General features: G+C 36.7%; 1 protein-coding gene across 4 annotated transcripts in view; it reads right to left on the reverse strand.

Moving 5' to 3' along the window:
* Window positions 1-13,176, reverse strand: part of PRKG1 (protein kinase cGMP-dependent 1) — a 953,315-nt gene that overhangs the window by 88,579 nt on the left and 851,560 nt on the right. For all 4 annotated transcript variants that reach the window (XM_081157647.1, XM_081157645.1, XM_081157646.1 and 1 more), the window contains one exon: window positions 9,927-10,001. In XM_081157647.1, coding sequence (XP_081013773.1) covers window positions 9,927-10,001 — 75 coding nt within the window. The remainder of the gene's footprint in view (window positions 1-9,926; window positions 10,002-13,176) is intronic.

Here is a 13,176-nt window from a genome sequence, read left to right on the forward strand (position 1 = left end):
CTAAGTTATCAAAACGTACTTCAAGCAAAACTGCATGATTTTTTATTTAAATATTTGCTGTAACAGCAATACTTGTTGATTCTAAGAAGAATGTAGACCACAAATTATCCCACGATCCTTAAGAGTCTGTTTTCTATTGACAACCACAAGGATCTCTTCAAGAGAAATTTGTAAAAAGGCAGAGGTGAAAATATTATTTATCTAAGAGGTAGTGGTGCTTCTAAAAGAATGGCTTTTAACTTAAAAATTCTAAGCATGTAACTTGAAAGGATTTTAAGATGATCATTTTTACAGATTAGGAAACTGTTCCAGAGCTGCTGGGAGCTAGACTCTAGACCTTGTGCTGAACGTCGCCTGGGGAAGTTAGTGTCAGTGCTGTGACTAAGGCCCAGGTCTCCCAAGGCATATTTCTCCTGCTATGTGAGCATGGCCTCTCCAGAAAGACCTCCCTCAGCACTGGCCATTAGCCTTGCTTGCTCTCACTAGATTCAAAGGTTTTCTTTCTATAGAAAACATTTTATTATTATTTTTTAAATCCTCACAGAGGATATATTTTCCATTGCTTTTTCAGACTGGAAGGGAGAGAGAGAGAGAGAGAGAGAGAAACTCCGACATGAGAGAGACACATTGATTGGTTGCCTCTTGCACACGCCCCAACTGGGGCCAGGCACCGAGCCCGCAACCGAGGTATGTGCCCTTGGCCGGAATGGAACCTGGGATGCTCTAACCACTGAACAAACTGGCCAGGGCTAGAAGACATGATATTTTAGCCAAATGTCATTTTTCAATTAAAACTGCTAAGAACACAAAGGGGCCTGGTACGGATATTATAGATATTATTTTTCTTCTGCTTTCTAAAAAGTATCAAATCACAATAGGCTCTAGGATGCCAGCATACCCAAAAGACATATGCATTCGGTTGCTCTATTTTCTATGAAAGTTTAGAGCTCTGGAAAGGTTGACCCAATTGCCATATGAGTCTAAATTAACCTTAAGATTTAAAGAGCTCTTGAGGTTTTGAAAGAAATTTCCAATTGTTATCTAATATGACAACAGTGGAAAGGAATCGTCCTTCTTTTCAGAAGAAGGAAATGGTCGGAGTTAGCAATCAAATGGCTTGTCTGCATCCGCCGAGCCAGTCAGCAGCACTAGAATTTTCAATTATCTTTAGCCCTCTGCTCTGTCAATTAGGAAAGGTTGCATGCAAGGACAGACTGGGATTCACCTTTATAAAGTCTTGCTACCCAGGGAGCCTTAAAGATAAGAGCTGCAGAGAAGAAATGAGCAAATGGCCTTTGAGAGTTTTAAAATTTTTAATGAAGCAGAAAAAAAAAAAAAAAAATACTCCTTCCCAAGGCCAAGTAGCTTTATCTTGAAGCATTTTTTAAGAGAGCCACCCAATCAGTCTCACCGCACTTAAAAGAGAAATTTACTTTGATGCTCTCTGTAGTCACAAATCACTCTGAAGTATTAATCTGTTAGTATTGGTGGCCTTAAAAACTGTTCTATACCTCTTCCCACCCTGACTCCGCGTACTGGAATTTCGAAAGCAAACAGCTCTTACGCAGCTGAAAGCCAACTTATTAGTTCAGGGCCAGCTGCTGCAACTTTTTATGTGGCCTATGCTTGGCCCTGCAATAAAATGGAGAACACCTTTTATTGCCCAGAGGATGGGACTGTCTTTTGACGCCTCAACCCTAGAAGTGGTCAGCAAGTTCTAAGTCTGGCTTGAGCGCTATTTCATAATGCCATTCTCTGTTTTTTCCATTTAATTGGCATATAGTTCCCATTTTGGAACAGGGTATTTGCTCACTTGAATTCTTTCCATCAAGGGAAAAACAATTTTCCAGGCTCATTTCCCTGAGAATTGCTTAGATCAAGACCAAGTTGGTCTAAGAAAATTGTTGATAAGATTATAGGAATACTAAGATGGTGACTCTAAGATGCCTGGCAGAAAAAAACTAATAAGAAAGGCCAGAATTTCAAAGTCAGGGTATTCCAAAGAGCAACACCATGTGTATTTGATTGTGCATTCAAAATTGTGGTTTTTTAGATGCTAGACAACCCTGGGGCATTTGAAAAGATGTTACCAAACAATACGGATTTCTGTTCTGATTTGCATAGACTCAGTGTGTTTTGAGATGCTTTTGATGAGTGGATTTTCAAAGGCCTGAGCAACGTTGTCCGTTCCCTCAGTGTGCCAAAGAGCACAGGGCAACCGCCCCATGCCAAGCAGGGCGAGCAACTAAAGGGTTGTCTCTGCTAATGAAATGTAATGAGACACATCGTGTCAAACAGCAAGGCTCACAGGGAAAGTAATCCTGAAAACATCAGACAGACTACAACGTTCCTTTGCTAACGAACTTGTAAACAGAAGAGGGGCTTTCAGTCAGTGAGGACTAATTATGGAAATAGTTGTAAAATTTTTATTCGGATGAAATCGAAAGGCCAAAAGAGTAGCCCATATCATACAAGCGATATTCTCTTTGGTTCATATAAAGAGATGGGGAAGTGACTGTGGGACTTCACTGTTTAGTGGCAGTAAGTCACAGTCCACCTCAGTGCCTCTAATATTTTTGTGCAGCACTTTTTTTTTTTTTTTTTTTTTAAATCTTTACCTGAGGACTTGCTGAGAGAGGAACATCTATGTGAGAGACAAACATTACCGATTGGCTGCCTTCCGTACCTGCACTGCCTGGGGATCGAACCTGCAAACTTTTGGTGTGAGGGATGGTGCTCCAACCAACTGAGCCACTCAGGCCAGGCCGCGTGTCACTCTTTTCTTGTGCACCAATGACATGGGTCCTGCTTTGCATTCCAGTCTTATTTCTGGCTCCCTACCATAATTTTGACTTTCTTGCTTATTTCAGTCTATTATGAAACTTCTTTTTGGGGGACAAAGCAGGGAATAAGTGAATATGGTGGTGCACATTGAGGAGGGTAGGATAGGAAAAAGTGGTGACTCCAAGTTGGGTCTTGAAGTCTTTGGACAACTTGTGCCTCCTTGCTCAGTGTCCCTCTCTCCTTTTTGTGACCAGAGGGAGACTCATGTTATCTCTGGATGAAAAGGAGCTCATGTATACATTTATGCTATGATATTAGGAAAAATAATAATTCCTCTTAGGAGAATTTTTAATTTTTACAGGTTCTTTAGATAGAGGATAATATTTAAATCTCAAGGAATATTACCCAACATAAGACGGAAAAGTGGAACCCTTAGCAAAGAAATCACGTCATAAAGTGGTGTACACTTCACCCATGGAGACGGTCTGACTTGCCCCTTGGAGGGGTCTGCCTTCGTCCATGAAGGCTAAAAGGACCTGAGACCCACTTGCCTAGTCTGAACCTCTCTCAGTTGTATGCTCTCTCCTTCTCTGGTGGGTTTAACATGCTCACTGCTCTCTCAATATTGAAGATTCATAATCTTCCACTGCACATTTCTAATTTACTTGAAATTTCTTATGATTCTGTATAAGCTCATTGACTCTTATTTCTTTAAATTAGATTCATTTCCAGTCCCTGTTAGGGAATTCAATCGCTATCACTCCATCCTAAGATGACAATGAACCAGTGGTTTGATAAATCCAATTGGCATTCACTATCTGACACCCTAGAGCTCTCAATATACATTCTTCTCTCCTTCCCCATTCCTGAAACACCTGGTTTTTGTCTTCTGTGATGCAACTGGTTTCCTTCTACCTCTTCTCTCTCCTTCCTGGGGGTGTGTGTGTGTGTGTGTGTGTGTGTGTGTATGTGAGAGAGAGAGAGAGAGAGAGAGAGAGAGAGAGAGAGAGAGAGAAATCCTTCCCCTTTCCCTGATTTCTAAACACTGAAGTTTCTCAAGAATCAATGTTTGGTGCCATGTTCCTGTCATTCTCTACTGTTTCATCTACATGTTAACTACCATCTCCCATCCAAATGTTCATTATTCTCAAATAAATACCAACCTCTCTGAGTTCCAGACCTGCCTAACCATGTCTCAAAGGTACCTCTTATTTAATCTGAGCAAAAAATCAACTCATGGCCAACTCACTCTCCAAACCTGGCAACCATACAATCTTTCTCTATCTTAGTGAATGCCATCTCCTCCCTCTGATTTCCAGACCCCAAATCTTTACCTTTTTTCTCTTCATGACCGATACCTATGTCCTTAAGAATACCTGTTGGCTTTGCCACTTAACTGTCTCTCAAATGCTTTTCTCTACGCACAATGCCCTCATTCTAGTCCTGTCTACCATCAGCTTTTACCTGGAAGATATTTTAGTGGCTCTTCCTGCTTTCACTTTTCACCCCTTCAATGAAAGAACACTCACTTATATTATAAACCAAATCAACTCATTTGCTAGCTTACAGGCCTGAAGTGATTACCCTAAAATTCTTTTTTTTCCCCTTTTTTTTTTTTAAATTTATCTTTATTGTTGAAAGTGTAACAGATGTCCCCCTTTTTTCCCATTGACCCCTATTTGACCTCTGTCTTTTTACATTTTTAGGTCCCAGTCACACTGGCACTTTGGTCCCTTGAATATATAATGCTGTTTCCTACCCTGGGGGCTTTGCACATGCTGCTTGTCTGCCTAGAATGCTTTCCGAGCTCCCTTGCCCAGCTAATGCCAACTAATTCCTGCCTAACCAGTACCAGCTAATTCTTCCAAGTTCAGCGCAAATCCAGTTAGAATGTCACTTCCTCAGGGAAGCCTTTCCAGAAAGGTTAATGTGTGTCTGTCCCCCACTGAGCCCTACGCACCAGGAAGGAAAGGGCTTGTCTATTTTATTCACTCCTTTGTATGTAGTGTTTTGGAGGCACACAGACAGTATTTGTGGAATAAATGGATGCCTATGACAAAGTGAATGAACACGGGTAATGCTGTTACATGAGGGGCTATGGAGTCATTGTAGGGTCTATACATTGATATTTATAACAAGCAAGGTGTAGATTTAAAAACATGACCATACTCATTTGGAGGTTTATATAGATTTTTCCATGAGAAAGAGTTCCTCATGGAGAGCATTGAGAATCACCAACCTTGGTCATAAATAAATACATTTACAAATCTATATTCATATAACTATCAGAGATGCCCAACAAGAGGGCTCAGATAGGGATGGATTCCTTCCATTTTTCAGAGGAGCAGGACAGAGCCTAGGGCAGCTACACCAACTGGCACAATACGCTGTACCCATTTTCTATGCATGTCAGGACATAAAATAGTTTGGAAAGGGCTTCTAGATGGGAGCAATTGAGGGTATTTTTTTGTTGTTTGCTGCTTTTTGTTTTAAGAAGTGATTGAGGGTGGGGTGAGGGGATGGGGAGAGATTAACCTAAGAGCTTATATGCATACATGCATAACCTGTGGACACAGGCAATAGAGTGGTGAAGGCCTTGGGGGGTGGGGTGCAGGGTGGAGGAGATCAATGGGGGGAAAAGGGGAGCATCTGTAATACTTTCAACAATAAAGATAAAACAAACAAAGCGATTGAGATTTTCAAAAGCACAAAGAATTGAATAAATAAGGCTAAACGTGAATCAGTCTAAAATATTATCTTCATTCATTGTGTTATCAGGCCATCACCCAGATGGCATTAACAAAGTGTATATAATAGCATTATAGTATGATTGATGTTAAATGGAAAAAAGAATATCAAGTAATAAATGCATTAAAATCATAAAACACAAAGTTAATAGCAGTTGTGCTTGATTAGTTTAGACTGTGATTTTTATCTATCTTACTGTATTATTTCTATTAAAGTGAAAATACACACATTTTAATAAAAATAGACATAATTATAAATAATACACTGATGGTTGTTTTGGTTTTCCCCTCTGTATGACCATAACCTGGGAATATAGCTGTGGCATATGTAAGTCATGTCATCATAGTGCAACTTTTATATGAAAGATTTTTATGACCAACTATTATAATTAACAAGCTAAGTTGACAAATAAAAATATATTTATCAGAATATATGTTTTTTTATTCAGAGAAAGATCTATTTACTTATAACTGCTGGGCACAGTATTTAGCAATTAAGACATCAATGATAGTATAACTTGAATCCCTCTTCTGGGCATCTACCCCCCAAATCTGGAAGCACTTATTCATAAAGATGTAAGTACCCCTGCGTTCACTGCAGCATTTTTCACAGTAGCTGAGACTCGGAAACAACCTGTGTTCTTTGACTAACGGCTGTATAACAAAGATGTGGTACATACGGACCTCTGCTCAACCATTTCTCACAGCATGGGTGGATCTGGAGAGGGTCACGCCAAGTAAAATAAGTCTGATGGAAATGTACGAGAACCATGAGATCTCACTGACATGTGAGATAAAAACGGAAGGCCACAAACGAGCAAACACATAGACACAGACAACAGTGTGGCGGCTACTAGAGGAAGGGGGGCAAGGAAGCAGAGGGTAAAAGGTCATATATGGGGTGACACAAGGAGACTAGACTTTGGGTGGTGGGCACACAATGGAATGCATAGATGATGCATAAAGAATTGTACTCCTGAAATTTAATTAACCAGTGTTACCCCAATAAATTAAAAAAATATATTTTAGTTAAGAAATGGTATGTATTTATATATCAGAAATACTTGTCATGAAGTAAAATATTTACTTTTCCTATTTGATATGTCCGGATGGTTCCTTTTTCATAAGACAAGGTGTAGATGTGGAGACAGGTCTCGCCACCCACAGTGATGCATTACAGTAAGTGCCACAACTAGCATGTCCCAGAACTAAACAGTGAGCAGCACCGAGTCATACACCACCCTCTCCGCCAACCTGAGATGCCTTCATGTTAGGAAACAGTTTTCTCTTGGGCATGCGCCCTGTAGAGCCCAATGCCCGACTCGTCCTAAGGAAATTTCTGTATGTTTATTAGATGAATGAGTCCATAGTGGCAAAGGGAAATAATGTGCACCTTTCATCACATACGCTACTTTCTGCTCTAAATAAGGTTTAATGATCCTTCGCCTTGATGTGGTGTCTCTTCTATTGTAGTTGTGATTATAACTTCATATTTGGAAAGGGAAGCCCTTAGTGGATAATTAGCAGCAATTATGAGAAGTTTAAACATGCCATGAAAGGCAAAGTTTCTGTCAAGAATGAATGGATTTGTAGGAAATAATCTCATGAGGCAGGTTCAGGGCACCTCTCCCACGGTCGGGAGCTCTGAGCACCGTTTCCCTGGGACAGTTCTCTCTAACTGATCTTCCTGGGCCAGCCACTCGAGCTCGGTTTTTCTGAAAGGGAAGATCTGTACATTTTGTGGAATCATTCGGCCGCTGACACTTGATTATCCTAATAGCATAATTATTTCTCACAAATGAGTTTCTAAATTTATCTTTACTGTCAGTCCTACTTTTTTTCTCTTTACCCAAATAGGCAGTTAGTGAGACTACCAACAAACATTTCACATGGATAAGTAATATAATCATTTTAGTTGGGTTTTAAGAAATACTAATCTTACCTTTAATGAATTTTGCAAAATCAAGGGACCTTTAAAAAACAAAGCTTACACAGTGGAGCTAAAGCCAACACCTCAGTTCTAAATGGCACAGATTTTGTAACTATATAAAAATTTAGAGGTATTAACAGAATCATAAAGGTACTTTGGAGCAATTACAGCCTTGTCATAATCCCTGCAATGTCGGCAAACCTTATAAGTTCCTGAAATACAAAGTGAAGGTACAGTGTATTTAAGGGGGAAAAATCCAATACAGAGAGACAAAAATGTCAACCCAAATAGAGGTTTAAGCTTGTTACTTCAACTAAAAAGCTTTCCCTGGGGAATAATTCACAATTTACCTTCTCTGAGTGATAGGATATCTAACTTAAAAGATGTATCAACTTCAGAAATCTTCAGATATGAATTATTAGAAAGCAATGAAATGCTAACACTGTTAAAGGCATAACTATAGCTCCCTTGATATGTGTGTTAAGTATGTGTTTACATACATATGTACGTATTTATTTATTTGGCTATTTTGAGCAATAAAGTTTATATTATCAATCTCTCTAGAATTTGGATTAATGGTTTTATATTTCTTTTCATCAAACTGTTCCCATTTTTAAAATAATTATCATCATTAAGGAATATGGATTCTACATTCATGTGGATTTAGTATCAATTAAACAGAAAAATTTAAACTGAACTTACTTTTTAAATTCAAGCATAAACATATAATGACTAATTTATAATCCTGTCAAATAGCAATATTTTGAACCATCTATTGGCAGTAATTCCATTGCCTTTTTGTTCTTTAATCTTAATGAAACTTTCTTTTAACTAAATGATAATATTTTAATAAAAATGATATTTATGGCTTATTTTTCAGACTGGATTTAATATTGATATACTATCACAGTGAGAGTAGTTTGCCTACCTAAGGTTAAAGAATTCTTGCATAGATAAAATTATTTTTACATTATAGATATGCAATAATATTATCTGTAAATCAAACCATATATCAAATTCATTAGGTTATATTTCTAATGATTACTTCTACCAACAATATCATCCACTTTTATATCCCTTTATAATTTACAAAGTATTTTTACATGTTCATGTTGCCATCAATTCAATCACAAAAATACCATTTTAAAGGTAAGCTAATGAGACTGAGAGAGAGGAGTTAAGTCATGATCAAGATCACTTGGTTGGGAATCAGAGAGCCAGGAGCAGAACCCGAGGCTTCCAGCCCTTGTTCAGGGTCCTATTTTTCATACTGACTGATTCTCTGCCAACATGAAGAATTACCTCGACACCTATCTTCTAACTGTCTGAATCTGAATTTCAGTGAGTTTGTTTTCTTATCTTTAGTTGAAACATGCGAATGTGAACCCATCAATGCCCAGAATTCATGAGAAGTACACACAGTTATCGTTACAAAGCCAAGAGTAAACTGAGAAAGATGTAACTAGTTCATGATCGCTTCCCATCACGGATCCATTCTAAGCCTGGGACCAGCCTCAAATACTAAATAGAGGAAATCAAGTTGTGCAAGAACTTTAATCAGTGAATTTGGCTAAAGTTGAACAGGGAAACAGAAGTAGATCAAAGAATACTTTAGGGTACAAGATCTTTGACTTTTTTTTAGTACTAGACCAAATTTTTCATCTTCATAGACAATCAAGATAAAAAATATCTTATTTCTTTTGCTTTAAGAATATTACACAAAACCAACCAATCAAGATCTGCCCCTGATCTATTTATTGATAAACTTTGTCGATTTAATCTTTCAGGTATCCCGTATGATATCAAATGCTACGTTATTTTGACTTAAATTACTTCATTGAGGAAAAGAGGGGTGGATTATACACATTATAATTTTTACTACGTAACCTAACATTTTTGCAGAAAAAGCCAATCTCAAATGACTTCAAATTTTTGTTAAAAAAAAAAAAAAGCTACGTTTCAAAGCAAATTATTCTAGTAGAGACACTTGTATTTCGCTGTGCAAAAGTGAAAATTAATGGGATATGTACTATCTCACAATAATCTGAAAACAGTGGCACCCAAGTTCAATGTAAAGCGACGATGTATTGACACAGGAAAATACTTTCCAGCCTTATTATTTTCCACACAATTTCACAAACAACTACTGAACACAACCACCATTCACTCAGGAAGTATTTTCAGTGGGGGGAATAATGGCTTTACATTCGATTTTTTATATTGAATTTTAAACGAGCCATTTTCCTCACTGAGATGATCTTCAATACAAAAGGAAGGCTACTGTGTAATAATTACCTTGAATGGTCTGCTGCTCTTCCCTCTTGAGTAAGTAGTGTCTCCCCTTCAGAGTGATGGGGAGATTGTTAAGTCCAGTGATTGTTAAGTCCAGCCCAATATTGGATCTTATTTCTGTACGAAATCATTTTTTAAATCAATACTGAGACCAAAGAAAAAAAGCCACTTACTTTGCTTTGGCTTCTGCATCCTCATATGCTTTATTAGAAACATCATCCAGTCCTCCAATCAAGTGCTTGAAAGAGCTGTTGGAGGAAAAACACAGTGGATCCGATAAGTACTCTATGGAGCTGGAACAGTGACAACCTAGCCAATGATATGCTGAAACAATCCAAAAGGATCTAATAAAATTAATTCAAACACTATGAAGACACGTATCAGCTAATGATACAAACTCTATGAGAGCAGGGGCCTCTTCCGTCATGTGCACTTCTGTAGTTCCCATGGCTGAGAACCATGTCTGGCAAAGGCAGATATTCAAAGAATTGGGTGAAATAAAGTCCACGGCACACTAACTGATACATATGACAAAGTTAATGAGTTGATTATAATAGTAAAATAACAACAAGACCTACTAATTATTGAATGCCTACTGTATTCCAGGTACTATTCCTTTAATTCTCATGAACATATACTAATTCAAATTCTCAAACAAACTATAATATGAGAATCGTTAACTCCACTTAACAAAACAGTAAAATAATCTTCAAAGACAAAATAAAGCGGAAGACAAGAAGTCAACTAACAGGAGAGAATTATAGAAAAATCAACTCATTCTGGGGAAGTGAGGAAACTGCCTTTAGCACAAACCAGTAGAGTAATGTATCCGCTTAAACCCAATCTATTCAATATTCTACTTGCACCTAGAACTGTGTTCAGATCTACTTTATATAGCAAAGTCTCAACTCTTATATATCTATAAAATATTTCAGTCAGGACAAAATGAATGCACACACAGGAATCACTCTGGAAAATTACTGAAATGCAACCGCATACAGTAACTCACGTGAGAGCTACATTTTGGCAACCACTGAACTACAATGAATGAAGAAACAAAACGAAAGTCTGTATCCAAAAGCCCAAGTGTTACATAATAACCAGAGCCCTCCCTGACATGATTCTCATATGCCTGGTATTGTTCGATGCACTTTGTGTGTACTAACAAATACTTTCATAGTTACAGATGTCCTATGATTTAGCATTATCTCTGGTTTATGGATGAAGATACTAAGGAATGAGAGGTTAAGAAGCTGACCTCAAGTCATGCAGCCAAAAGACTGGCAGGGAAGGAGAGGTCGGTCATTCTCCTTAAACCTATACTGCAGCTCCCATTAATCTCTGTGTCTTAAAGACAACAATGAAATCTCTAGCAATAGTTGATGTGTGTATGGAGAATTTTAAGTGCTGGAAAAACCTGCATTTTAATTTAAACCTCTGTTATCTTAATGCATACAAATGGCTTTGTGTGTTGTATTAAAACAACAATATATGGACACTCAGATCCTGAAACATAGTAGGATGTTTGCTGATTTAAATTTAGATGTTGTTTAATCATGTTCATATAAACTTTAAAAAAAAAACCTACAAAGAGGAACTTCACATTCTGCTTAGGACTGACTTGGGAGGAGGGGGCAGAAGCTGTTATTTCAGGCCCTTAAGTAATGATCTCATCTGGGGACAGGGTAATTAATGCTGGCTAAATACACTATTTCTTTTTAAAATGTTTTTATTGATTGCTTTTAGAGAGACAGAGGAATCAAAAATCCTATTTTAGAGTGTAAAGTCTCCTGTAATGAACAGTGTTAATGAATGTCAAATGAATAAGCAGTAGGCAGCAGTCCTTATAAAACTTTTAAAAACATATAATTAATGATAAAATAAATGATAAAATAAATGATAAATACAACTTCCATGGTTGTAAATGATTTCGTCATAGTTCTTTATAAATTTCCCCCCCTTCCCATAGAATGCCTAGGTCATTATGTAGAGATAGCCTGCTTTTAGAGAAACTTTCTAAGGCTAGAGGGTTTATATTACAAAGTAAAATCCAATATTTATTTTACTATGAAAAAAATGATAAAATCCTGTTATTTTCTGTTTTTATCGATAATACAAAATTTAAGCACAGAGAGTTAACATTACTCGTCAAGATGATTGTAATTTAGTAGCATATTCAGAATTAATTTCCCCAATACTCACTGCTGTCCTTTATAATACTTAGATATTTTTAATATAACCAAATTGAAAATATTGTGAAGAGGCATTGGCAGAGCACCAACCATTAAAACATCTTTTCAAAGACATTCAGATATATTAAGAGACTGCGTTCTTAGACATTTAAAACTGTCATTTCAAGAATTCAAATAGTTTTAAAATTTTCTGTCTTCCTCCTAGTATCTACTTGAGGTAAGGTCATCTTAAGCAGAACAGTATATTATTAAAGAATTAGAGAGTGAACTGATGACAAGTTTGATAAGAATGGAAACTTTTTAACTTAAAAAACCTATTCATCTCACTAGGCTTGGTTAAAACTACCCAGATCACTTTTCAAAAATACACTCTGAGGTTTCTATTAGCAAGTACATGAATTGGAAAAGCCTGCACTTGGCAAAGCTATACAGAGTTTTAAAAGTAGAAACCATCTAATCGCAACATAGAGGTTAAAAGTGAGTTGAGCTTCATTGGGGGGAAAAATGTTTTATATCTGCTAGTGAGCTATTTATATTCATTTTTATTAAATCATATCAAATTACTAGTATCACATTTAAACAGAATGAACAAAAGAAGTATTTGAAGTATTAATTTTTCATGTCTTAAGTGTCCTCGATTTACAACATAAATTTTTTGTGTATTGCTAATGATCCAACATTTGTCAATTTATTTTTACTACTAAATAAAAAAATAAAAGAAAGGACATGTACTTACAAACGACCTCCATCTTGATAAGATGGAAAATTATTTTTGAAATAAGTTCCCTCTAATTGAGGAAAATGCTTTTCATTAAAAATGTCATTGATTTACTATTATGAAAAAAAAATTTTAAATGAGAGAAGAAATTATTCATAGTTTTCTAACCACAAATGACTACAGGGAAAATCTTTATGTATTTCTTTTTACTTTTTTTTTTTTTCTGCAGAGCATTATTGCTGTTTATAGAACTATAAGTGGACACTTTTATCTTTAAAAATTCTATAAGCTATATTTTCACAGCCAAATAATAGGTCATTACACGTACACACATCATAGAAAATCTACTTAATCCATCTAGACACACAAACACCAACACACACTCACACACACACATATACAAACGAAGATGGAAATATGCCAACTATGTATAAAAACAATTATATCTGTACTCTTGATTACAGGTCAGACATATGGAATTTCTTTTCGAAGTAAAAATATCCAGGACTATAA

Source organism: Miniopterus schreibersii (genome assembly GCF_964146895.1).
Source record: "Miniopterus schreibersii genome assembly, chromosome: 14".
Taxonomy (NCBI): Eukaryota; Metazoa; Chordata; class Mammalia; order Chiroptera; family Miniopteridae; genus Miniopterus; species Miniopterus schreibersii.